Below are 27485 nucleotides of genomic sequence, written 5' to 3' on the forward strand. Positions count from 1 at the left end.
TGGAATACTACCATTGCAAACAGACCTTATGATCTACTTGATTTTGTGTTTTTATTTGGTTTAAACCAGGAGTTGCTCAGAAATAACAATGCCATCTGCTATTTAAAATATAAAAAGTAAGCAATACGATGTAATATGATAGTAAAGATATGGATAGGAAACCCCAGACAGGGTCACAGAATATACACAAAGAGAAAGCTATAGTATATTAACAGAAAACCCTCTAGTGCTCATTGTAGGTTTTGTGATGCAGTATATTCTATTCGGTATTTGAATACATGTTAATTACTGATGGAAAAATTACATCTATAAAATAAACATCTCCTTATGTTCAGTTGTGTTCTGTGTAATTCCATGCAAAGTAAGTCAGTAAGTAAGACTGCAGCACACCAACGTGGAGCAGAAAGCGGGATCTTCGCTGTCCCCATTCACCGTTTCATTTGTATAATCTAGAAACAGAAAAAAATAAAATAAAATTAAGATGCGCTCAACTAGGGAAATACATGGCTTGCATATTTGTGGAAGTGTATGAAGATCACCTGTTTCAAAGATGACATGATCAACCAGTGGTTTGTCACTGAGCTGTAAGGATGTCCTGACCTCACGAGGACCGTGGCCACTCGACACCTCCACTCCCCACAGAAATGGCTGCTCTCTGGAACATTACAGATGTTGTACAGATGGCCCATGTTAACATTTTGTAGCTGGCTCTAAAATACACATTCTGTGACCTGATTATAAGAAGGCACCGCTCAATATCGTGGTGAATTCATAATAAAAACCCACTGAAGATATAGTGGGCTTGAATCTCTAATGCTGTATTTGGATGCAGGCAGTGACATTAGAAAACAGTGTGAGAGAAGATGTGCTCCGGCCTGAGCACAACCAATCTCATGAGCACACCTGAACACTGTGGACAACTGGACTTGCTTCTTAAGTAAAATTAAAAAGTAGAAACACGTTTGAATGGGGTGTGAAATCCAATCACAGAAATTCTTATTTCTATTCCACACTTTGACACTATCACAGCTGAAAAAAATCACTAGTTTGTTTTACAACATGACTGAGTGGACAAATCTCACAATTTCCTTTAGAAATTTCTTTGAACAAAATAAAGCAGTATGCATGCAAATGGTTGTATGCCTTACTTCTGGTAGAAATGGCTGATCAGGGCGGGTTTTATTTGGAGTTTGAATTCATGTTCTTCATTGTATGGGTATGTTTTGTAGTGCTGCAAACACAACCTATGAGAAAGGAAAGGGGGGAAAAAAGACATCTAGTTGGTCTACTTTAACACCATCGATGGAAACAGTTCACACACAAACATCACAAGAAGAAGCTGAGTTCATTTACTGTGTGAGAAGGAAGAGCCGGTCGTAGGGCAAAGCCAGGAATGTGCTGCAAGTCACAATTATCTCCAGCAGATGGTGCAGTTTCCTGAGTCGGATCACTTGCTCCTGTAGATCAACCTCTGTACTCACGTAGTAATCCTGAGGAGGAAAGCATTAAAACTCAATATTTTGCCGAGAGTCATTTGAAAATAGCTCAAAGCAAACTGGTCTTAAACTTACCAAGTGGTTTAGGGTTGTCAGTTCTTCACCTGAGGAAAAAACAATATATTTAATTATTCACATCACATGCAGTGTGGTAATAATCAATTTGGAAACAACAGAAGAGCAGAGGGATTCAGAATGATAAGTCAGTGGTTACCAATGAGATAGTTAATGTAATCCTTCCTCAACTTGTCCACACCCATCTCTAGCAGCATCTGGATAGGGGTGACGCCTGTGAGAGACACGTGATCGATCTGCTGGTGGTAGGACTGCAGGATGAGCTTGCTGAGGGTGCTACTGCTATCTCTGTGAATCTAGAGGAAGTGACATAAAACAAAGCAAAACAAAAAAAAAATTTTAACACACACCAAACTTCTTTTCTTAGCGATCATCTCTTTTGAGAAGCTCCATCATCCCATACCCAGGGTTTGATGTTTCCGTATCTCAGCGCTTCAGTGACCAGTTTCAGGCAGTCTCTAATGTCTTGATATGAAGTCACACCTGTGATGGAAAAGATTTAAGAACATTTTGTCATTGCTTTATTATAATGTAACATCAAATAAAACTTAAAATAAAAATGTATAGAATAGGACGCACTCTTTCTCATGCGAACCCACAACTGTTCCACAAAATCCAAATCGCCTCGTTCCAAGAGAGAGTTGAAAATGGGAGTTTCTGCGTCAGACTTCACCTTTGAGTTCTTTAAAAAAAAAAAATATGGAGAGAAGATAAAGAAGCTGGGAAGCTACCACATGTACTACATCTTTTAATTTAGACCATCTCTTGCTTTTAAGACGAGCATACCTCAGCCGTTTTTGCGGCCTGGTCCTGTGGTGTCTTTGCAGTGTTTTGAAGGTCTGAAAGAAGAAAATAATCCTCTTCATTAACTGAATAGCAACTGGTAAGTCACAGACAAGGTACATTTGTGAAACAGAACTGAAACCTTCGAGGTAGGCCTTGGTGAGATCCACAGGCGACGTGCTTTCCAAAGGTTCCATCCATTCAGTCTCACCAGTTTTCAAGCCATCAGCAAGAGTCTGACATAACAGGAATCTGATATAATTACTTGTTTATTTGTGTTAATGCTCAGGGTCGTTCGTCTCAGATTACCATGGGACACAAACCTGAAGAAACTCTAGCTCCCTGTACATCTCGAACAATGGGCTTCTCATATCTCCACTTGCAACTTTGATATTCTGCAATTGAACAAATATAAAGCACAGCAAGAATCACAATTTGTGCAAAATGATGAAGGTTATTTTCTCTTGCTGAACAACAACTGCACTGTGATTATGTCTTATATGATTTTTCAGGAGACTGCTGGATGTGAAACTGAAACTTACCAGTGTGGCTGTAGAAGACAGGGGTGGGGTTTCAAGGATACTCTCCACGTGACTCCATTTGAAATCCACTGTCACAGAACTCTGTGACTCAATCATGGTGTTTTCAACAACAGTGGAGCCAAACAAGTTGAACCTGGCACTGCCTTTTATCACCATCTGGAAGCGCAGGCAGTTGGTAAGTGAAGGCATATTCATTCATACCGACATTAAAGAGAGGATGCACACTAACTTACCGAGGATGGGTGATGCCTTTTCTTGTGCTCTTGTTTAAGATCATCTAAGGTTAGGATAGATTTTTTGTCCACTGATGATCCTAGAAACATTGAAATTGGAATATAACAAAATGTACAAAAGCACACAGGAATTCATGATCATATATTATATACATTTAAAATTCAAATAGGTATGAAGTATTTGAGCTGCACCTTTGCAGGTAACTGAGTATAATTTTACACCAGATACTTTGTTGCCCATGCAGACTGTTTCAGCCCCAAACCAGGTTGTTCTAGCAGGATCAGACATGTCACATCGTACCCACAGGGGGTGTAAGGCAGGGTTGTTGTCCACAGTGTCCACATTAGCATTTTGAGATAATGTGTACCAAGACAGCAACTGCCTATAAAAGAGAGAGAGAAAATACTGCATCATAATATGTCAACTACATAGCTTAACTACCAGCATTTGCTGCACTTGAATGAAAAAATAAGCTTCTTGGTGCTGCCTACCTTGCTTTCATCAGTGTGAGTGGCTGTGGTCCCAGTTCTGTCTTGAGTACACTGGCATCAGCATCGCCATCAGCATCAGCATCATCACCAGCACAGTTTGAATACTCAGCTATTCGTTGATCATCATCAGGTTCATTTATTTTTGGCACCTTGTGAAATCCAGAGATAAAATAATAATAATAATACATTTTATTTATAGGCGGCTTTCTAAACACTCAAGGACACCGTACATTTGTTAAAAACAGCGCAACACAAACAATAATAAAAAACAAAATTATCAAATCGGGTTAATAAACAACAACACAGTGCAAATGAGGTCAAAGGGAAAAGGCGGTCTTGAACAGATGGGTTTTCAGTTGGGATTTGAAGTGAGGGAGTGAGGTAGTGTTCCTGAGTTCTGGTGGTAGGCTGTTCCAGAGACGGGGAGCAGAGCGGACGGGCAGGTGGGACAGTCAGGTGGATGGAGGAGGAGGAGGATCTGAGAGTGCGGGAGGGCATGGCAACGTGGAGGAGGTCAGACAGGTAGGGAGGGGCAAGCATGGTCCAGTGGGAAGCATTAGTGAGGGGCTTGAAAAGACTGAAAAGAGCTTTTGTATTTTATTTATTAAGTTACATCTGTTGCTTTGGTAGTGGTGCGTGGCTTGTAATACAGAATGGTGAGAACCGAACAGAAATACAGGGCTCGTTGAGTATACTATAGCATGTCAAAAAAATCTTAAGCAATTGGTGATGCATCGGAATAATAACCATGCAAAACCATAGATGTCTAAAATACAAGATAAGATCCTCATGCTAGTTTACACATTTCCCTGTCATGTGTGTCTAGTTTCTTAAGACACCCCGTTATGTTTATATTCAGTCACAGCATTTACATTACTCACAGCTTTTTGACAGATGAAGACCGGCTGGTTGCCACAATACATGTTCACCACACCGATTCTGTCTCCATTTGTCTTTAATATTTGGATGTCCTCCTGTAATCAAGCAGATGCCATATCAGAATTGGAGATGAAATTATGGTTTATTTTCATCATGGATTATTTTGTTGATCAATCATTTGATATAAGAATCATAAGAGAAAGATTTCTTTCACAATATCCTTGAGCACAAAGTTACGTCATTTAACTTCTTATTTTTTCTGGAGTGAATTAAAGTTTGACTGTTGCTTTTAAAACATATGTAAAACTCGCTAGTACATTTCTTGACATCAAACACACGGACAGCTCCATACTGTACGTTAGTAGCTTATTAGTTATACAAACTGATGCAGGTTTTACATTAGACAAAATAGACTTACCTCGTATGTGCATGTATCGTTGCTTTCTCCTTCTTGAAGCGATCTGTGGCACAACACAGCACAAATTATCCAACAAATTAACTGAGCAAGATATGTCATGGTTGAGCTTGCTAAGTTTCTATCAGTAATTTCACGTTAACGTTAGCCAAAAGGACAAAGAAATTAACATGATATAGTCGAAACTCACCGAAGAACATTGAAAAACTCCTTAGCTCGTGATATCGTCTTTAAACCCATCGCACAATCGTACAGTGGATGTTATGTTACAGAGCCAACTGTGTAGACGACAAAGAGAAAAGAAGTTAACAAGTTTTTCTCTGCTACTGTTGACGTTTTGACGGACCCGCGCTCACTTAAATATCGACGTCATGAGGTCACAGGTTACCGTTCTGTCGTCATAAGTTTTAAATAAAATAAAATAAATATATAAAATAGGGGGGGGGGGGGGGGGGGGGGAAGTCATATATGGTGGTGTATACATACGAGCAAACAAGTGTAAGAAAGTGTAAGAAAACAAAAAATAAATTGAATAAAAAATATTTAGAAAGTAGTTCGGTCTTTACGCGTATTCTTCGCCAACATGGAGTGAAGAAATAGTCCCCGCCATGGCAAGTAATTTTAATAGTGTTGTGTTTAGTTCGGGGAATTTGCCTGAAACTAGTAACTGAATAGTTTTTACGCCGATATATGTTATTTTTGCTGTCTTTTTCTATTATAAACAAACGTATTGTTGTAATAACGATCTGGACGGAAGTAGTATGCTCCTGGGCGGATGCATAAAACATTCAAGCTGCTTCGCCAACTTCCTTTTTACTGTGGCCGCCATACCGTCAGGAGCGTGGTTCCCGGCGAGCCGAAAAAATATTTACGAAAATGGTGAGAAATGACATCCATATCTTTGGTAATATGCTAGGAAACACACGAGAGTTGTCTATTAGTTCGTTCTGAACAATCGTGGCCGCGTCTTATGTTTCTGGGAAGATAAAATTTACGTTTACCGGAGTAGTGAGTCAAAAGAGCTCCCGGCTAGCGGAGCTAACACGAGGAGCCATTTTGGATGAGCAGCCTCAGTTCAGCAGTTACACGTGTGTCGTCGCCTCGGTGGCAAATACTCACTAATCGGCAGCTAAGATATGTCGCGTGTTGTTAATGCGTCTGTAGCAGATTTCATGTTGAAAACCCCCGTAACGACATAGGCTCCTCATCCCTTTTTAAAATGGCTACCGTAATTTTGAATGAGAGGACGAGTCAATTTTACGGTTAGCTTGCTAGGCCACGTTAGCAGAGCCGAGCTAAGCTAAGGCCAACAGACGCAGACTTACCAGTGGTTTTGGCAAAACATGCGTTACTTCAGAGGCCATGCAGTAACTTCAAGCATGGGCGTTAATTGCGAGGTGTCTGAATTTAAATAGTGATAATTAATCCTTAGCGTTTCCTCAGGAGGATTTAATGTTGGCAACGTTTAGAGACTTTGCCCACACACGTCGATAGGCACGATGGCCCTCTCATAACACGTTATTTGAAGCGAGGCGTTTAAAGAAGCTATATGATCTTACAGGATAAGCATCACAAATCCACCATCATGCAGCTGTCTGAGCACCTTTCATTTCCCTTCACAGGCCTGTGCCCGACCTCTGATCTCGGTGTATTCCGAGAAAGGCGAATCATCAGGCAAAAATGTTGTCATGCCTGCTGTGTTCAAGGCCCCAATTCGCCCTGATGTTGTGAATTTTGTGCACACCAACATGCGCAAGAACAGCCGCCAGCCCTATGCAGTCAGCGAACTGGCAGGTGAGTGCACATGCCAGTCTTGAGCTGTGATGTTGACAGTGCTTCCACCCACATTTATCTCTAGCTCTGACTTGCTGTAATAAGGAAATGACATATGATGTACAATGTGTTTTTCAGGTCACCAGACCAGTGCTGAGTCCTGGGGTACAGGAAGAGCTGTGGCCCGTATCCCTCGTGTGAGGGGTGGTGGTACTCATCGCTCTGGCCAGGGTGCTTTTGGAAACGTATCCTTTTGATTGTAAATGCTGCTTTTCAACTTGAGTCTCCATTTAACAATGCTATGTATTACCTAAAGTGCAAGATTTGCTGTGATGGTGTAATTTGCGTCCGACTCTGTGATCAGTGACAGATGCCTACTGTCATATGCTGGCACAGTTGATTGACGAACATTGAGTCTGAGCAGATTTGATACTCCACTATTAGACGTTCCTCTGCAGTTGTCCACCTTGACTCTGACCTAGATGTGTCGTGGAGGTCGCATGTTTGCCCCAACCAAGACTTGGCGCCGCTGGCACCGCAGGATCAACACGACCCAGAAGCGCTATGCCATCTGCTCCGCCCTTGCTGCCTCAGCCATTCCTGCACTTGTGATGTCCAAAGGTAAGATCCAATAATCCATATTTTGTAGTGCAATGTAATGGGCATAATTAGAAGAGCCACCAAAAAACTATTCTAAATGGTGAAGTATACTTAACTTGCTATGATGGTGTAATTTGCGTCTGAGCCGGTGAACAGTGACGGTTGCCTGCTGTCATTAAGCTGTCACATGGTATTGATGAGTCTTTAAATCTGAGCAAGCACTAGTAACACTTGAATCTCCCAAAATCATGTCAAGTCTTTTGTGTACATCTTAAGTTTACATATGATTGCATATGTTAGGACACCGTATTGAGGAAATCCCTGAGGTCCCACTGGTGGTTGATGACAAAGTTGAGGGCTACAAGAAGACCAAGGAGGCTGTGCTCCTGCTGAAGAAGCTCAAGGCCTGGAATGACATCAAGAAGGTAATTGAGTTCAACCATTGTTTGGCAGAACGGGAACAAAATAAAAAAGTTTTGCTTTAAGTAACAGTGTAGAAATTGTTGCTCTTTTGTATACTTAAAGTCCCCAGTTTTGGGAGTAATTTGAGCTTATTTCACTTGTCTAACTCACAAGTATGTGCAAATTATTTGGTAAATCACTTGTTTATTTTCTAGTTGCTGCCCGTTTTGCTAAAATGTTTGGTTCTGTGGGACTAACATTGTAAATGTTATTCCCAGGTCTACGCCTCTCAGCGCATGCGTGCTGGTAAGGGTAAGATGAGGAACCGTCGCAGAATCCAACGCAAAGGACCATGCATCATCTACAACCAAGATGCTGGCGTCACCAAAGCCTTCAGAAATATCCCAGGTGGGTTGTCGTGTTTAAACGTAGAATTGCTGTTGTGTAAACGGAGGCGTGGCATTATATTAAAATTCCTTTACATTGTAAAATCAACATCATATGTACTTGATATGCAGCAGCAATGAGACTTACAGGATGAAAATGTGATGTGGACAGTGACAGTCTTTTGACATTGCATATAATGCATATTGTGAAGTTGTGTAAAGGTTTGATTGCTTTTGCTGTTTGATGCAGGCATCACTCTGCAGAACGTGAACAAACTGAACCTCCTGAGGCTCGCCCCTGGTGGTCATGTTGGACGCTTCTGCATCTGGACCGAGAGCGCTTTCCGCAAGCTGGATGAGCTGTACGGCACCTGGCGTAAATCTGCCTCCCTGAAGGTCGACTACAAGTGAGTATTTAAGAAGCACCCACTCTGTTGCACAAGTGACACCGGTACTGATGATATTGCAGTGATGAGCTTCCACTTCAGGTCCGTGTTTTTGAATCTATGTGATATTTATCGAAGTTCTGAGTCTAAACATCACAGGACAGCTCAGTTTCCGGTTATGTCATTATAACTGTATATTAACTACATGCTTCATGTCTTTTTATTTCAGCCTGCCAATGCACAAGATGACCAACACAGACCTGAGCAGGATTCTCAAGAGTGAGGAGATCCAGAAATCTCTTCGTGCACCTAAGTAAGCGCTGCTCATTTTAAGTTGATGAAGTTTGTTATGTTAGGTCAGCTATGATGATGTTCCACTTCAGGTCCGTGTTTCTGAATCCTGATTATATGGAAGTCCTGAGCAACACGAAAGCATAATTTACAAGTATTTCTGTTTTTAGCAGTTCAAATTTGTTAAAACTGGATTATATTGTCATTACAGCAAGAAGATCAACCGCAGAGTACTGAAGAAGAATCCTCTGAAGAACTTGAGGATAATGCTCAAACTGAACCCATATGCCAAGACGGCAAGACGTCATGCCATCCTCCAGCATGACCCATCGGTGAGAACTGCAACAATTCAAACTAGAAGCAAAAGATTGTGGACAATTGTCAGTGATTTTAAAAAGTTTGTTTGTTCTCTTCATAGATCAAGGCTAAGATGCTGAAACCCAAGAAGAAGCCTGGAAAGAAGGGAGCACCAGCCAAGCCCAAGGCATAAATTTATACATAAGGACTGGAGTTCAGTGACAATAAAAAAGAATGGTTTCAAGTATAATGAGTCAGACATGTCATTGAAAATTTTAATTCACAAGACTATTGCACATTAGATAACAAAGATTCAATCTGGTGGTGCTGAAAGGACATGAGGGTAAAAAGGAGTGTGAAGCACACAGGCTGAGCAGCATTTATCATGATTAAATTAGATCATTAGAAAAAGATGGCTTTTCTGGCAGGCCTGCGATTTAGCCCAAATAATTGTTTGCTTGAGTTAATTTCACTTGGCATGTCGGATTGTTCACTAAATATATAACTATTGATTGCACAACATCTTGAGTACTTGGTATAAACATACATTTTTGCCCAAATACAAATCCAGTCAACAGAGGACCTTGAAATATGGCGTTTGATGGCTCAGATCTCACATCGCGTTGCCATGGGTGGGCGTCCCAGGCTGATTGAGTCCAATGGTGCTGCACAACCAGCCGGCAAAGTCGACCTGCTCCGCCTCCGACTCTTTGATAAAGGGATGCACCTGGGGGAAAAGAAACCGGTGTGAGCCGCCCAACCAATTACCAGTAGAGGAGAACACTTGAGTATGCACACTCACCATCAACTGTTTCAGGTCTGCCCTCTCTGCAGGGTTTTTAATCAAACTGCAAAGGAAAGCCAACACTTAAAGAATGTAATGCATTTTTTACACCACTAGGTGGCATAAAGTCTGATAGTACACAGATGTTCCACTGGTGTTATTGCTAGTAAATATTTCAAACATTTCCTCTACATACCATTTATTCACAAAGTCTTGAAATTCAGAGCTAAATATCCCAGGAAGCTTTGGTGGAGGCTGAAAGTCAGATGGACAGTAAAAAATCAAATCTCACATGATCAAGGCACAGGCAAAAGCATTAGAACAATCGACACCACAACACAAGGTTATGGGGTAATGCAGCAAACACACTCACCTCATTTACTATATAATCAAGCAGCTCAAATATAGCCATTGGTGGTCTACTGTCAGGTCCGTATGCTATTGGAAGAAGAGACAAATATAATTCAGTCATTGCTTGACTAAGGGTAAGTGTAAGATGAGGACCATCTGCAACCAAGATGCTGCGTCACTAAAGCCTTCAAGTATTCCAGGTGAGGTGTCACGTTTTTATCATTAAGATTCTTTACATTGTAACATCATGTGTACTTGATGTGCAGCAGCAATGAGACTTACAGGATGAAAATGTGATGTGGACAGTGACAGTCTTTTAACATTGCATATAATGCATATTGTGAAGTTGTGTAATCATTTGATTGCTTTTGCTGTTTGATGCAGGCATCACTCTGCAGAACGTGAACAAACTGAACCTCCTGAGGCTCGCCCCTGGTGGTCATGTTGGACGCTTCTGCATCTGGACCGAGAGCGCTTTCCGCAAGCTGGATGAGCTGTACGGCACCTGGCGTAAATCTGCCTCCCTGAAGGTCGACTACAAGTGAGTATTTAAGAAGCACCCACTCTGTTGCACAAGTGACACTGGTACTGATGATATTGCAGTGATGAGCTTCCACTTCAGGTCCGTGTTTTTGAATCTATGTGATATTTATCGAAGTTCTGAGTCTAAACATCACAGGACGGCTCAGTTTCCGGTTATGTCATTATAACTGTATATTAACTACATGCTTCATGTCTTTTTATTTCAGCCTGCCAATGCACAAGATGACCAACACAGACCTGAGCAGGATTCTCAAGAGTGAGGAGATCCAGAAATCTCTTCGTGCACCTAAGTAAGCACTGCTCATTTTAAGTTGATGAAGTTTGTTTTGTTAGGTCAGCTATGATGATGTTCCACTTCAGGTCCGTGTTTCTGAATCCTGATTATATGGAAGTCCTGAGCAACACGAAAGCATAACTTACAAGCATTTCTGTTTTTAGCAGTTCAAATTGTTAAAACTGGATTATATTGTCATTACAGCAAGAAGATCAACCGCAGAGTACTGAAGAAGAATCCTCTCAGACTTACAGCCTGGTCGTCCAGGAGGCCGTGGCTTTGGGGAGGACTCGCCGGACGCCCCTTCCCCTTCCACCGGGAGACCAAAAATCTGTTCCAGTTCTTTAGCGTCAGGCGGTGGGATAGGGAAACGTCCAATGGCCATTTCAACCAGGGACAGACCCATACTCCAGATGTCCGACTGAACAGAGTAATGGGTGCCCTGCAAACGTTCTGGCTGCACAACACACAATTATACAATTAATACAATAAGTAAAAGTGTAAAACTGAAATTTGTGATGAGAGTGACATGCAGATGCATGCAATATGATACATGTTGCCCAATTATGTTCATTCATACACTGGATAATTGTGCTGTTGCCCATATCTGTCAGTCAAGTATGTTACTGTTTAAGACTGAGTTTGATTAATCAGTTTCAATCAGGTAATTCTTGGATGTATTTAAAAATAAATAAATACATAAAACAGTTACATCACTAATCATTGTGTTAATACTAATAGTTAATGGGGCTTTAGATGACATATCAACAGTATGAACTACATAGATTGCACAGATTGGCTATATGTTGGCTTATTTCATCATAGTGAAAAACCAAGACGCAGGCCACCGCTTGACTTTAAGACAATATAAAAAGTCCCAGCTGATTTGTTTATTTTTTAAATGGCGATACGAGCAGGGGAAAAGGAGAGAATCCATTTTAACTCACAGACATGTAGGAGCGTGTGCCCACAAAGGAGTTGGCCATGGAGTCGATGAGCTGTCCGCTCACACCAAAGTCACACAGCTTGATCTCACCGCGGGAATTCACAAGGATGTTGGAAGGCTTGACATCTGAGAGAGGGGCATGCAATATTTAGGAGACACAACGGGCAATGTGTTCAGGGTAGAGCAGCATGCAGTCTGTTGACACATTTCTTCACATTATTCATCTCCATAACACAGTGCAACAACATGTAGTCTGTACATTTGAACAGGGAGTTACTGTAACACCAAGCTGAATACTCAAAGCCTTGAGCTATTTGGAGCAAACGGTGTTCACAGCTATTCCAACTTCAGTCAGGTGCTTGCATGAGCATTGTTATAATTTTTCCTGCTTATAGTATTAAAAGGTGATGGCAGACAAAATCTTAGTCATTGCTCCTTGTGCATCATCAGTCTGACTTCGACAAGCTTCCAAATTTGCAGCCTTTTTAGTGTTTAATACAGTTTTTTGTTGTTGTCCCTGTAAGAAAAAGGCTGTAACTATAAGATATCCACTTCACTAACGCAGCCTGCCAAAGCGTCATATTAGTTTCAGATAAATCTCGAATAAATATGTTATGCATAAAACTGGGATTTGTTTTTCCCATCTGCAACAATGAAAACACACGCAAAATAATATTTTGATGGTGAGTGTAAAGAGGAGAAATCATAACTCCAACAGTGCTCATTGTTATTATCTCTTTCAGTGTGCAGTGTGCACACTATTGTTTTAAGAAACACTTGTAAAAACAAAAAACTATGAACCTCCCCTTCAAGTATGGCATACCAAAGGATTTTTTTTTTTGGTGTTGTAAAGGCGGCCAAACCGTATTTTAGTGAATAGTGACTGACCTCTGTGCATAATCTTGTGTTTCTCCCTCAGGTAGGAGAGCCCTTTAATGACCTGAAAAGACAAATAATGCACATAAGCATAGCAAAGACAAATATTACATAAAAGTACACATGCACCAGTTAATAATGTAGAGATATATATTTATATAAACAACAATAATAGCTGTCATATGAGAGCCAGATAGTGGGAGGGCTGTTGGAGCTACCCACAGCGATGCTGACTTTGCCAAGGATCTGCTCTGGGATCTTGCCTGCTTTCTTCAACGACTGGTCCAGGGAGCCACCGTCCTGCAGACAGCAGGGAGGGAAGAAAAAATGTGGATGAGCATCTACTGAGGTGACTCTTTGTAATTCAAAATATAAAGTGTGACATTAAACAAATCGAAACAAAGTTAGTTTCTTTGAAAGCCTGTTGTGTTTTTTTTTTACATTGAATACATTACATTATTGAAACTAATGCTGGGTGCCTCGAGTACAATCTGTAAGGCAGCACTAAAGCAGCTGTACCATGTGCTCCATGCAGATGCTGATTTCTCCATCGCTGTAGAAAGCTCCATAGAAGCCAACAATGTAGGGCGAGTTACACTCGTGTAGCACCTGCAGCTCCCTGATGATCTGGTTCCTGATGGCTGGTTTGATCTCCAGGTGAATCAGCTGGAACACAGGGGAAACTAGGTTTTATTTCACACACATCCTGGGTAGCACATTCCTTTTTGGATGTCTGAGGGCACACACAAATCAAACACAATACCCACATGTTTGTTAGGGAGAAAGAATAATTATAGCTGCATGTTTTGGTTACATTTTGAAGCTCAACATATTCTCTGGATAGACTTGTCCCAGTAATCTGTATTCCATATTGTGCAAAGAAAAGTACAAATCTCTCTACACTCTCTGAGTGATGATGCCAGTAAAAATCAATGTCTGTCTGACACACTGGTAAAGAAAACTCAGGGGGAAAAAAAATCTATTCACAGTTATGTAATACCAGTGTACACATCTCTACTAGATACAACTTGGATTGAGTGCCTTTCAGAAAGCAAAAAATGTTTGTTTTTTCTCCACAGTATCTTCACTAAAGCCCTCGCGGCCTTCGCTTACCTTCCTCGCCATAATCAGACCCGAGGGTCGGTGGGAGACCTTGAAGACAACGCCTCCATTGCCTGCACCCAGCTCACAGATCTTCTCGAAATCATCGTCCTTCAGCTCTCCCACCTTCTGCTTCTGTGTCAGAAAGGCCTCCAGGCGTTTCCGTTGCTGCTCATCCAGCTCAAGCTCCTCCAGTTTCTTCTGCAGTGCCTCCAAGTTTGTCCTGCCAAAGAGTAGGATGCAGAAAAATCATTTGGATTCAAAAAAAATGAGCTTGATAATGATGATTTGATGATAATCCTGTGAATATTCTCATTTGTCCACATCATATTTATCTCAAGGAAATTTAAATCAAACGCAACTGGACTTGGTTATTTGTCTAGAAAGACGTTTCACCTCTCATCCAAAAGGCTTCATCAGTTCATGTTTGCATCAGTCGCACCAGTCTCAGCCTGGTCAGATGCGAACATGAACTGATGAACGTCTTCCTAGACAAATAACCAAGTCCAGTTGCGTTCGATGCATTTTTAATGTATTCTTGGCAAAATAAAGGCTCTTGAGTTCATTCTAACAGAGCGTTTGCAGAGTGGAAGGGCTGCTGTCCCCTCAGGAGACATGATGAGGTAATCCTTGGTGCAGCCAGAACCACAGCACCTGTTAGATTATTGAATCCTCAGAGGAAAGACAGAGCTCAGTGTGTGACAGCTATACTGTGCTGCTGCACGTGCCACCGGAAACAATGGCAATCGACCAAAGAGCCAGCAGGAAGACACAGAGACGGAGTTGTAGGGAGTGTTTTCAGCATTCCTTCCCAGATCCCAATGTGAGGAAGCTCGAACTTCCTCTGAGCACTGACGCTGCTCCCCTGGCGCTGTTGTCATGGTGATGCATTTCCTATACTATTTGATTGTGGAAGGCTCACCTGCTGCTCCTTGAACTCTCCCTCTCCTCCCACACCTCTGTATCAAAAAGCCGTATGCACTGCAACACAAAGTCAGGCTGAGCTTTTTATCAGAGACTGTAGAGGAAGATCATGTAATGTGAAGAAGTCATGAGCTCATATCGACTCATTCGATGCTCAGACAGCAGCAGGTCTGTGTGCATTTTTCTTGCTATGAAGAAAAAGTAGAGATTTATGTTCATTAGAAGAGGCACAAATGAGCATCACATTGAAAACACTTTAACGGTACAAATGATCAATTAACCTAACGTGATTTTGGATGATTGTTGATTTGAGATTATGAACATTTCACATCTGCTCATGTTCTGAAGGTCATCCATCCTCAGCTGCTGAGGCGTAATCATTTTCTCTATTCTCGAGTGCTCTTCCATATTTGCATCATATTATAATGCACTTATCTGGTGATAATAAAACAGTATTCATCATGTTTTTTTCCTACTTAATCATAACTCAGTGGTGAGCAAGCCGAGCAGGATGGCGTTCTCTCCTCTCTCTGCTGCAGCACCTCGCAGCAAAGAGAGGGTTAAGTGGTTTTATTTTTGACAACAGGCCTGCATATCCATGGAGACGCGGTGCTGAGTTTGGGTTGGCTGTGGGCGGCGGGGGTGTTTTGTCGACAAGAGCTGGAGGTGGAGGAGGCTGGAGATACTGAGAAGAGGAACAGCCTGAAAGACACTCCACACACAATATGCGGGAGTGACTACAGTTTCTGCACACTGCAGCAGCAGCACCCCCTCCCTCCACCCACTAAGAGCAAGAAGAAGTGAGCACGACGCTGGCCTTTTGTGCCTCCATCCACACAATGTCCAAGGACAACCAGTCAAACTTGAATGCACGAGCTGAAATATTTCTACAGCTTGCTGGGGGAAGATGCATCACTGTTACATAAGTTGCATATTAGAATCAAATTTGTTATAAGCTCTTACACTATAAGTAATTATTATTATTGTGGCCGCAAAATTGTATATTTCAGCATTCGAACTGAATATATCAAAAATATTTTGAACCAGATCAACTTGAGAGGCTGCGGTTCTTAGTCAAGTCAAGTCAAGTCAAGTCATTTTTATTTCTAGAGCACATTTAAAAACAACAGATGTTGACCAAAGTGCTTTACATACAAGATTAATTCAAGCAAAGACAGGACAGACACAAAGAAGCATTAAAACAACAAGTGAGTGGGAATAATGGTAGGCCTATGGGAGGTTCTCATGAGACTGAGTTAAAAGCCAGAGAGAAGAGATAAGTTTTTAGCTGAGTTTTAAAGATGTCTATGGAGGGTGAAGATCTGATTGTTTGTGGGAGACTATTCCATAGTTTGGGACCAATAGCTGAGAAGGCTCTGTCACCTCTTGTTTTTAGTTTTGTAGGTGGGATGAACAGCAGTGACTTGTCAGTGGATCTGAGCAGACGAGAAGTGGAATAGGGGGTGAGGAGTTCTGTGATGTAATCAGGTGCTAATCCATGCAATGCTTTAAAAACAAATAAAAGTATCTTAAACTGAATTCTATATTTAACTGGTAACCAGTGAAGAGGCCTATACTGTTCTTACCTACAGGTGAGGTGATACTGGACTGTGAGATAAATGATGGATTCAGTGCAAAAATCAGGAATATTACAAATCTGGTGCTTCATTTAGTGTTGAGTATCATTTATGAGGAATCCAAAGAATTTTTTTAATACATAATTCATTTTTTCGTTCAGCAAGGAAACACAACAATGTGATGAAGACTGATGCTTTAGCCACCCAGCATTCATCAAGTATAGAACAGCATCTCATATGTAACCACTTCAAAGTCAGTGCCATAAACTGTGGTTGCTCAGTGGCTTAATCGTTATCTTCATTTTCACACACTAAAATATAGAGGTGTACAGAGGAACTCTAGCAAAACATTATTCCTACACTGAAAAAAATTTGGAGTGTTATTTACTTAGGAAAACCTAGGAAAGTTTTTGCACTTAGAAATTGTAAGTAAATTCTACAAGGGCGATCATCAAGTAATCCTTACTTGCAGGATACAAGTTACTTTTACTAACAAACCTCAAGTAATTTACTGATCATTATTAATATGGACATTGAATTTTACTCTCTCCTTCTTTGTAAGTTTTACTCAGACTCTGACTGCTGCAAACTGAAAAATCTCACCTAAAATCAATGGCCTTTCAAGGTAATTTTAAATACCTTTTTAAGTTTTATTTATGGGCTATATGTAAGTAACATTTACACAGCATTTTACATATTTTCTGCAGTTTAAATTGCCTAAATTTGCTCTTGATGTTTTTGTGTATTGAAACAATGACTTTAAAAATGAGGCAGCTGTTAATTCAACACGTTTATTTTTCTGTGAAAAAATATGTTTTTCAATCAAACATGTTCCACAAGGTTTGCAAACAATACAACACTCACATCTGTGACCCTTTGAAAATGGCCCCACAATCCAACAGTTGAGAACCTATGGTTTACCTTGAAAATGCTGATCTAACTTTCCTTCATTCCTTTTCTCTATTCCTTCCCTTCTTCCTCGACCCGAAGACAGCACGCATTCATTAAGTGCAACAAGTTGAAATAAAAAATAACATAATTAAAACGAGAACATAGACAAATAGCCACATAAACAAATGTGCCGTTTTTTCTTTTAGTTCCCTCTTTGAAAGGACAACTCTTGGGTCAAACATGTGCACTGAAGCTATAAGCTTGTTTCGCAGAGACAGGATCTTTGGGGACAGCTTAAGGACATCAAGCTCTAGAAGAAGCTTCTGGAACACTTCAAAAGTATACTTCATTTTTGGTTGGTAACTCAAGTTCATGGCATAAACAATGCCCATCAGCAGGAGACAGGCCTTTGCAACACTTCCACAGTCAGGGTATATACAGGAATGTTGAAGTTAATTCTAATACCTTTTTAAGACTTTTTCAAGACCTTCTCAATATTTTCCAGTACCTCACCGCCACTTCAAGCTGTTACCATTTACATCAGTGACACTTTTAACTGAACAGTTCTAGTTTGTGATAAAGACTATAGACCACTATGATACAACAGTATTCAAAATAGGCTGGGGTAATAAATAAAAGGCAAAGTTTATAATAAAAAAACAAAAAAAACATTGCTCCACTCTCAAAAAACCAAAACAACAATCTTCTTTTCTTTTTTATGTACCGGTTCATCTTTGTTTTTTAATAAAATGAATAAATTCACACGCTTTCACAATGTTTTTTAGGACTCAAACTCTTGGACAGCTAATTCAGAAAAAATACCTTCAAAATTTAAGACTTTATAAAGTCGTGAAAAGACTTTTTAATACTTTTTAAGGGTCTTAATTTTCCCAAAATTGATTTATCACCTTTTAATACTTTTCAAGACCCCGCGGATACCCTGACAGTTGTCAAGTACCTCAGTCCCTTCAACCAATCGACACATCAGCGTCGGATGCACCTTCATCTTCTTCTCCTGTGTGGTAGACACAGATCCTCAGGACTTGCTCAGCCTGGTCCTCTTGAGCTGCCTCTCTGCTGATACCCTGTAAAATATATGTGGATCCATGTTCAGGTGCATAGTAGAGCTTAATTTTTTATTCAAGTTACAGACTACTGTCAAAAATACAAATATTTCGATAACAGCTTAAGTTAGCCATCACTTTTACATTCACAAACAACCTGTAGTAAATCAGGCCTTATGGACCTTATGCACAACTCCAGTGATTCCTGAACTTTATTTCCTGTCTAATTATGGGAAACACTAAATAATACAGATGTGCATGTAGCACGCAGAGGAGAGGAGAAGAGAGAAGGGGGGAGGTAAGAGGACAGAGGAGAAGAGAGCAAATGGGAGAGGAAAGGAGGAGAGAGAATCAAAGAGAGGAGAGAAGAGGAGAAAGGAGGGGAGGAGACAGAAAAGAACACAAGAAAAGGGAGGAGAGAGGAGAAAAGAGAAGCGAGGAAAGACAATCGTTACCTCAAATTTTCGAATATCATCGTCTCCAAAAATGATGCGGAGCTTTGCTGGCGTGCCCATCCTGGCAGAGAAAGCTGTATCAGAAACACAAAACATATTTGTTAATCTTTGCAGACATTCATTCTAATGTTAAGTTTAACTTTTAACTTAACTTTTTTTTTTTACCTGAATAGCCAGATGACGTTGTTTGTGACACTGCTTGCTGTAGTTGCTGCTTGAGAGGGGACTGTGTCAACAGCAGAAAGTCGGTGGTTTGGGCTTAAGGACAAAAAAACATAGACAAGATGAAGACATCAAAACTACATAATAGGCTACTACATTAAAACTACAGAATCATGTAACCAAAATAAACTGTACCATTGTCAAACCCATGTCGTTTTGATATGCTTTCAAAATATTTTAAAATATCACTTTTACTTAAAAAAAAAAACTTGATTGAAAATCAATATAGTTCGATTGAAACTCAGTGGCTGGTTCAGATAGACCGCAGCAGAAGGGGTGCGTTTGATTTCATCTCCGGGCTGCCCAGCGGCACACAAACAGCGCGTGAACGTCATTCATAGAGGCTCCGCCCGCTCGGCTCTAATGTGCTGAGCGTGAACACAATCAACGCACCCACCGGCGTGAGAGAGAGGAGACGCGGTGGTGTGTGTTTGCTGCTGTCAGGAGTCAGGTCTTGGGTACCGTTAAACTTCTAACAGCCCAACTACTGGTGGGGAGAGAAGCACCGCGCCGTGTCACAGCCTCTGGCCGCAGAATGTGATGTCTCTCGGTCAAAGCAGGTCAGGAACAACGGCCCCACACCGGTGGTCGTGGCCCGCTTCGGCAGAGAGATCACCACTTTCTGCAGCTGTAGGACACGGTGCTCGTGCTTTGAGCTGCAGGAACGAGTCGCGGGTGAACGTGAAGCAGCTGAGCTCCAACACAACCCGTCCATGTGCCTGTGTAACGTTACGCCAGCGCGAGGGAGAGAGAGGCAGGCGAGGCCTATGGCAAACACTGGATGCGACGGTTAACAAGTGCCCCCCGCCCCAGTCGACAAAGGAGTATTCCAGTAACGTTAGGCTACTACTCGAGTAACTTGTGACCCCGAACCTTCGGATAGTTAAATATGCCACTCGTTGCAGCCCTAAACATGTCCGGCCGCATAACCACCGTCAACTTCACATTAAAAGAACGTGCTCGACCTTCCGGAAGCTACACGTTTCATGAACACAAAACAAACCACTCGTTTTGTATAAACCTAAGATAATTATCAAAAACCATGATATTTGAACTTTTCATATGCAGGAAAACCCCCGAATGACTTACCTTAAAGGTGATTTAGCCGCTCCTGCTGCCATTAAACCTGACCGCCGTCACCGTCTTCAAATGTTGGCGGTTATAGACGCGCATGCGTCCTGGAGGCGAGCATGGTCACAAGGCGCATGTGCGGATTCATAACGTGAAAAACTATTAAAACTTACTTGATATTTCTAAGTTCATGTGCAATGATATGAAACCTTTGAATATTATGTGAAAATATCTAATAAAACTTACTCTTCCTACACTGTTTATTTATTACATGAATGACATATATAGATTTACTTGAATAATTCCAGTTCTCACTGATACTTACAATTAGAAAATAAAAATTATGACAGTTAACCTAATAAATATTACTACACCACAAAATCATTTTTTTCAGTGTACAGTTGTAACTGTATTCACCTAATGAATGTATAATCAACAAAACCCCTACACCGTATACAAAGGAAACAGTGGCAAACTACTTAATTCTTTAATTCTGGAATCTGGATGTGTATGTGATAGCAGGATCTTGTCCCAAGAGATTCTTCTAGTAGCAAATCGCTTGAACAGGTCTATTCAGAACAGGTTGTTTCTGTTTGTTCTTAGATCTCCTCTGATAATATTACATGCTTGGCTGGCATTGTGTGGGCCACTCAGTGCAGTTTTCCCATGGCTGCCAGCCATTTTACACAGAGAAAGCATTTGACGGGCTGGACCTGCAATTCCTTCTCTCCAGAGTGGAAGGTGCTGGTTTCAGTAAAAGGCTCATCGATTGCATTAAGCTCATCTACATCCAATAAGCAGCATTCATGCTGCTAGTATGAGCACCCTAGCTCTTGCTTGCTGCTCCATACAATTTCTGTGTTTTGAAACATGAGCTGTTTCTCCCCTCTGTTCATAACAACTGGTAGGTTTTCTATTAATGATAATGTTTTATGAGACCAAACATCTTATAAAATCATTGCCATCTAGTGCCTTTATACATAACGCTATGATTTTTTGAAATGGTGGATATCTCTGTCCAGTTCAGTTGTAAAAGAAACTATAAAATGTTGAATCTTAGACAGGGACAGTTTGGGTTTCTCCTCTTTCCAAAATCGGCTACATTATGTGAAGCAAAGTGGCCTGGTTCTTTAAATTCAGTCGCACTATTCATTTATGTGTAAATGTTTTCCAAAGCCCATCAATCTCAACAAATTATTGACCCTCCACTCTTGTCCATTAAAGTAAAGAAGTCAATAAAGAAACATAAAAATGTATGTTGATCTCTTTGACCTTGACAATGTGCACTTTTGGAGATTTAGATCGCAGGAGACATTTATATCATTTACATAATAATTTGTAAGTTAAATAACATTACACTGGAGTTGCAAAAAACACTGGAATTATAATGCATTTCAAAGCCCAATGACTTACTGTCATTATTATTTATTATTTACTACGTATATTGTCGGCAAATTCACTCAATAAATCCTACTTGGGGAAGTTGTGGCATCCAACCATGTTGGAGCTGTTGAATTGTATTGCATTATACATAGACATGTTTTGGATATTTTGGCTTTACCCTCACTGATATAAATAAACTGGACAAAGTTACAGATATGCCAGTTCAGTGTCTGAGGTAAACGGATGTTCATCCCCCATACCAGCGTTTCCACAGTAGATTCAGACTGTGAGCATAGAAAATATGAAAGATCTCTGGCACCTTGGCATCTAACATACAACTAGTGCATTTTTAGGACATAAGTAACCTTTTACTTGAAATGCTGTAATTTCTGTGCAACATAACAACATTTAGCTCCTTTTCTATTTTCCGTGTGCAGATTGCAGATGGAAGGATTTAATTATAGCCTATGTCTATGGCATATAAGGGGCAATTGTGTGCCTCAGACCGCTGAGACACACATGACACTGGCTTTTTATGGCAAAGATGACTGAGAGTAACACCGGGCTTTTCTGTCAGCAGAATGTCAGTCTGAATGTCACGGTGCACAACACAGCAGTTTTATTGGAAATGGAACACACACACACACACACACACACACACACACACACACACACACACACACACACACACACACACACACACACACACACACACACACACACACACACACACACACACACACACACACACACACACACACAGTGGTAGCAAGAGGGATTCCTCCACAGCAGAGGCTGCCAAATCAAGCTCTTCCTGATTGTTGCTTCATCCTGACATGCTGCTCCTCAGCCCGTTCCAGCCTGCCCAACAGCAGCAGCAGGAATGTGCTCGCCGCTCGCCAAACATTATGTCATTGTCAACTTCCGCTAAACAAAGCCAACACAAAATTCCTCTGTTCAACATGAGTAGTAGCATCTTTAACCTCCAACTTAAACACATCAGGTGTTCAGATTCTTAAAAAAAAAAAAAGTCATTATGGTGATTTCTACTCATTTTCTGATTCAAAATGAAATGTTACAAATGGTATAGTTCAGATGTTTAGTTTTTTAGTTTTTTTTAAGTATTGTTTGACATAAGATTTGCAGATTACACCAATTAGTTGATTCATTGAGTAGTTAATGCCTCGAAAAATAATTTGGCAAGTAACGTTTCAAGCTAAAATGTTAAACATTTTATGCTTCCGGCCTCTTAGATGTGAAATGAGATGTAAAATGTGCTGCCTTTCTTCTCTTAAATTGTTGCATTTCATAAGCCTTCATTCAAGAAAATAAATTATTAAATGTATTTGAATTAAAGGCTGGGGTTGATATCAGTCTCCCTCTCTCCCTCTTTTTTTTGCTTTTTACACAGTGTACTGCCAAACACACAAAAGGCCTTCAGATGCACGATCGAACAATGACAGAAATGTTCTGCCTCAACAACGCATCAGAAAAGCAGCCATCACAGGGATGACATGTTATGTAATTCTCATCTCATCTGATCCAGCTTGTTGTTGGACTGACTGGGCTTTTCTCTGTGAACTGAGATCTAGAGCACGGTGTCACAACAGTTTAATGTCCCCATTACTGTGTTTTATCAAACGGTGGTGGCCCGAGCAAAACTTCTTCTAACACAGAAATATTATTCTACACGCTACCTCCCTGCAAAGGTTGGTCTGTGACTAATCACAGTGTGCTGTTACAACAGTGATGGAGCGGCCTCCTACTCAGTGACACCATGAAGATATGACCTGAGAGCTTCACATTAGAGACAATGATATTTAGATCATTAAGATGAAGGGAAATACTGTGAAAAAAATGCATTTGTGAGAGTCTTTCATGATTTTGACATAATTAAGCTGCAAACATACAGTAGCCTAGCCTATAGCCTATTTATATAAAATTGGAGAAATTATCAACTGTTGGCAGTCATTTGCAAAAATGCCCAAAAGTTATATTTATAAAATATGAGGATTTGCTGTTTTTCTCTTTTTCATTCATATCATTTTACATTTGGGTTTTTGTCTGCTAGTTAATGCTGACAGAGATGAAGCAGATAGCTGGTTGATTATTGATTAGTTGACTGACAGAATCAATCACCTCAGGTAGCCTGCCTTTGGACTATATTCAGATATTCTGTAGTTTTTAATTCATTGATAAAATGAACAATTATCGACTGAGAGGCTATACATCATTAGTGGAAGGAATCAATCTTTCTCTAATCCTGACTTCCCTTGGAAACTTAGATCATCATCTATCCAACAAATAGAAAACAATATTGATACAAAATGATAATTAATTGCAGCTAAAACTTAGTAAAATCACTCACATGCATACACACACCTGGTGCAGAGTCTCATATCAGAGACCTAGGACAGAAGTTGACACATAGCAGGCACCTTTCGGTCATCTGTGTGGCATTTGGTAGTTGTCATTGGCCTTTACAGCACACTGAACATCCATCATATGATAGACGAGAAACCTGTAATCAATACACCACATGCACGGACGCTGTCACTCACTCTGTGGCCCCGGTGCCGTTGATTGTGTTCCCATCTGGGATCGGGTTGAGTTGGATCGGCTCTGGCTTCCTTCTCTTCTGCATGATACACACAGAAAACACACAAACTACGGCGGTAACGATGGAAACGTTAAGAAGAAGAAAGAGAGCTCAATAAGGTATCAAACGCAGACAAGGTGAGACGGGGACTGACAGAGTAAGACACCGAGCAGCGCTGTCATGAGCTGCAGGGACAGATGGACTGATATCCTTCTTATTAATGGGTGGACGTGAATGATCCGGGAAATGAAACGTCACAAAAATGTTTACACTCACGCCGCCGGGACAGCATGGCAGCGACGTCCTCTGCTGGCCACGGGTGGTATTACAACAAGGCCTGGTCCCATTCAGACAAACCTGTGGGAGCGGGACTGGGCTGAAGGACCTGTCAGAGGAGGCGTCTCCTTTCACCAGGAGTTCATTCATTAAATGTGAGACATTTCACCCAATCCTGACAACAATAATGTTGCTGCAAATGAGGCTCTGCGTAAAGAGTAATGGCCCTGAACCTAGTGAAAACCTTTGGTCCATGGATTTCCAGAAGACACTTGTAGACGGTTCACATGGTAACAGGCAGCATGGTGCAGGTGACAGGGGACAGACAGGGGGCCATGGAGGTGACTGGTGGACAAAATCCCCTCCCCCCTTTTCTTTTCTTTTCTTTTCTTTAAAGTTACAGCCATTACATCCCAGGCTAAGTTTTTTCCCAGTCTGACCATGGATCCAAGTTTGTCTTTGGAGATGGAGAACCCAACAGCAGCTAAAGGTAGGCCCCTACAAACTTTTTTTTAATGCTTTACTTAACCCTGCTGCTTCTTCTACTACTACTACTTCTTGTACTTCTTTAAGCCCACTCTACTACTACCTTTTCCTGTGGCAACCTAATGTTACATGTCTGTTTTCACCAACTATTGTGGTCGGTTGTCGTACAAACATGGTTAAGTTTGCTAACTTGCCACTTGTTGCAGATGTTAGCTCGCTATGGCTAGCTGGCTAATGGCTGTTGTTGCTGGGTTGTGTTTTGTTTGCTCTTTGTGTAGCTTACACATGGTGACGTGATTCAGTGGGGCTTCTTCAGACTGTGTTAGTGGCCACTTTATCATGGTGTCTAACACTTGGCTGATTGAGGGGAGGTTGTAGCCTCCCTCCACCTCCAGAGGTGTAATTGACCAAACATTTGTTTTGGTCAGAGATGCAGTGGCAGTGATGATGATGATGATGATACACAGATAACACAGTGGTGGTGGGTACAGTAGAAATACGGCTGTTCATTCTGCTAGTTCCTGCTAGTTGAATGTACTAACAAGCACCTGGCACCAGTGGCAAGGTGTGACCAAGCAGAACCAGTCTCATCTGCCTCAAATGACAGACACAGCTGAGTTGAGAGAGACAACATGTACTAAGAAACCCTCTACCTCTCCAAACTATTCATATCTTATTAGCTAATTTCAGCATTTTAGACTCGTATTTAAAATAGACTCAGGGTGAATTGTTCTTTTCTTTTTCTTCTTTCTTTTTTTTTTTACCATCACAAAGGTGAGCCGCATTGAGACGGCTTAGGAACAGCTTGAAAAACAGACTCATTGGGTTCTCTTGGGAGCGTGCCTATGTTCCCACAGCCCTATGTTCCCTCAGCCCTATGTTCCCACTGGACTCTCTCTACCTATCTGGACTCTATCTATCTGGCCTGTCTAGCCTCTACCTGGTCTTTTTACTAAACTTAACCAACTCCTTTCTTCATTGCCTAAACCCAACCAATGGTGGGACCAAAGGGCTGTGGGAACATAGGGCCTAATTTTCAGTGACAACAAAAGTTAGAAATGTGGGAACATAGGGCTGTGGGAACATAGGAATGACCCCCTCTTGACCAATCTGGCCTTGAGTGGGAGCAAGTTGCTGGATTTTCATATTAAATGAAAACTTTACACCAAAGGCTAAATGTACAGTATAACTAATAGAAATAATAAATGCTGTTGATATCAGAATATCAGTGTACATTCAGGCTCTTATTCTCTCATCTCACCATTATATTCCCACAAATCTTTTAATTTTCCAGGATAACAGTGATGCTTTTAGTCCTTCCAATAATCTCCACAATGAAATATTATGGCTGCTGTGATAGTGTTTCAGGAAATGCACCTTCTTACTAGATTGCATTACATGATGTATTCAAATCATGAGCCAAAAAGAAACTATTGAAAAATTAGTCGTGCAAGTCATGAAAATGTGTGATTGATTTTATCCAAGTAGTGTGTTAGTATTATGCAAATAGGGTAAGTGCCTCTAATGCAATGAAATTAATTTGAATGAATAAAACGCTCTTCTTATTACTTATAAAGATGAAAGTACTATGATCAGTGGACAATAAACAGAAATCATTTTGTTACTAGAGCAGGACACTCTCATCTGAAGACAGTCCTTTCAAATAATTTAACAATTTTAGAGGTTATCAACTGCTTCTGCAGATTGTTTCCCTGTTTTATTCATTTTGGTTCAGAATAACCAAGGATTCAATGATTTATCCCGCTCTTATCCCCCTTATGCATTTTGTTATCTTTTATTATTATTGTTGACATTCTGTGGTCGAAGACGAAAAGAAGCTGTTGATTAATCTTTCTGTATTGTACAAAAAGTCTGATTATCTTTTTAGAGGCTCTTAGTTTTGTGCTCAACCTCCTTTTCATTTCCAATGAATACTAGGCTCCCAGTTTAACACTTTATTTAATTCAAATCACCAGCTTTTTGCAAATAAAATCTGAACATTGATATGGAAAAAAGCTTATTCATAGACATTTTTTTAATCAATAGTTCTGAATGTCAGGAAGAGAGAGGGAGAGGGGATGGCATGCGGCAAAGGGCTACAGGTAGCCTATAGGATTCAAACCCATAAGGCAAAGAGACAAGAGTGATGTAAACACAGGTGAGACACATCAAGTAGGCTAATCACAAGCAGGAGAACACAGGAAGACAGTTACACTGAACTTCAAACTAAAACAGGAACTTAACAGGGGGCGAGAGACAAACCATGACTTTCATGTTTTTATTATAAAAGCCAAATATTTTGTATTTCAACAAAATACAAAAGTCTCATAGGGATTGGAAACATTCAATGACAGCAATTCACAGCATAATAGAGTTGCATTAACAATGCATTGTTATATTGATCTTATCATAACATGACATGAATGTTTTTTTTTCTGTAACATAGCTTTGACCAGGATGCATTTGGTAGATACCTCTTGTGTTTGGAGTGTTTATTTTTAAAAAAGCTTTTTGAATACCACACTCATAATGTTTTGGGTGGATTCTACTTCGGTCACCATGGAAATCATCCGTTTACATTCAAAAGTACAGAGACACCTGCAGCTCTGCAT

At 40.7% G+C, this 27485-nt stretch overlaps 3 protein-coding genes and 1 long non-coding RNA gene across 4 annotated transcripts; 2 read left to right on the forward strand and 2 right to left on the reverse strand.

Moving 5' to 3' along the window:
• Positions 1–366: 366 nt before the first annotated feature.
• zwilch (zwilch kinetochore protein) lies at positions 367–5263 on the reverse strand (the record flags this gene model as incomplete). Its single annotated transcript, XM_083973517.1, has 18 exons — positions 5106–5263; positions 4919–4961; positions 4503–4595; positions 3622–3770; positions 3322–3512; positions 3130–3209; positions 2897–3052; positions 2678–2749; positions 2497–2590; positions 2358–2410; positions 2151–2253; positions 1975–2054; positions 1711–1867; positions 1572–1600; positions 1354–1490; positions 1149–1244; positions 540–655; positions 367–449 (listed from the first exon to the last, which is right to left on the reverse strand). The coding sequence occupies exons 1-18, from the start codon at positions 5153–5155 to the stop codon at positions 367–369; spliced, it is 1782 nt and encodes a 593-aa protein (XP_083829643.1). The 5' UTR covers positions 5156–5263.
• Positions 5264–5745: 482 nt separating this feature from the next.
• On the forward strand, positions 5746–9300 carry rpl4 (ribosomal protein L4). The gene is made up of 10 exons (XM_083973072.1): positions 5746–5794; positions 6538–6709; positions 6827–6933; positions 7171–7309; positions 7589–7713; positions 7969–8098; positions 8327–8483; positions 8692–8775; positions 8965–9085; positions 9172–9300. Exons 1-10 carry the CDS (start codon positions 5792–5794, stop codon positions 9241–9243), a joined length of 1110 nt encoding a protein of 369 aa, XP_083829198.1. The 5' UTR covers positions 5746–5791; the 3' UTR covers positions 9244–9300.
• A 131-nt stretch (positions 9301–9431) lies between these two features.
• Positions 9432–24294, reverse strand: map2k1 (mitogen-activated protein kinase kinase 1). The gene is made up of 11 exons (XM_083973071.1): positions 24074–24294; positions 13938–14148; positions 13344–13490; positions 13047–13124; positions 12837–12888; positions 11950–12074; positions 11255–11459; positions 10208–10272; positions 10031–10089; positions 9853–9898; positions 9432–9777 (listed from the first exon to the last, which is right to left on the reverse strand). Exons 1-11 carry the CDS (start codon positions 24154–24156, stop codon positions 9664–9666), a joined length of 1185 nt encoding a protein of 394 aa, XP_083829197.1. The 5' UTR covers positions 24157–24294; the 3' UTR covers positions 9432–9663.
• Positions 10544–11355, forward strand: LOC310986947. The gene is made up of 3 exons (XR_014595435.1): positions 10544–10726; positions 10935–11018; positions 11207–11355. It is a non-coding gene; the product is annotated as an uncharacterized lncRNA (long non-coding RNA).
• Positions 24295–27485: the final 3191 nt, after the last annotated feature.

The sequence above is a fragment of the Trachurus trachurus genome (assembly GCF_905171665.1).
Source record: "Trachurus trachurus genome assembly, chromosome: 6".
Taxonomy (NCBI): Eukaryota; Metazoa; Chordata; class Actinopteri; order Carangiformes; family Carangidae; genus Trachurus; species Trachurus trachurus.

What these genes read in the sequence shown, in the direction of transcription:
- rpl4 (XM_083973072.1), top strand. An exon ending in TGCACTTGTGATGTCCAAAG is followed by an intron (nt 7,310 to 7,588) that starts GTAAGATCCAAT and finishes TGCATATGTTAG; the next exon opens with GACACCGTATTGAGGAAATC. An exon ending in AGCCTTCAGAAATATCCCAG is followed by an intron (nt 8,099 to 8,326) that starts GTGGGTTGTCGT and finishes TGTTTGATGCAG; the next exon opens with GCATCACTCTGCAGAACGTG.
- map2k1 (XM_083973071.1), bottom strand. Translation starts at nt 24,156, where the DNA reads ATGCAGAAGAGAAGGAAGCCAGAGCCGATCCAACTCAACCCGATCCCA. An exon ending in GCATCTGCATGGAGCACATG is followed by an intron (nt 13,125 to 13,343) that starts GTACAGCTGCTT and finishes TGCTGTCTGCAG; the next exon opens with GACGGTGGCTCCCTGGACCA. An exon ending in TTGGCAAAGTCAGCATCGCT is followed by an intron (nt 12,889 to 13,046) that starts GTGGGTAGCTCC and finishes TTGTCTTTTCAG; the next exon opens with GTCATTAAAGGGCTCTCCTA.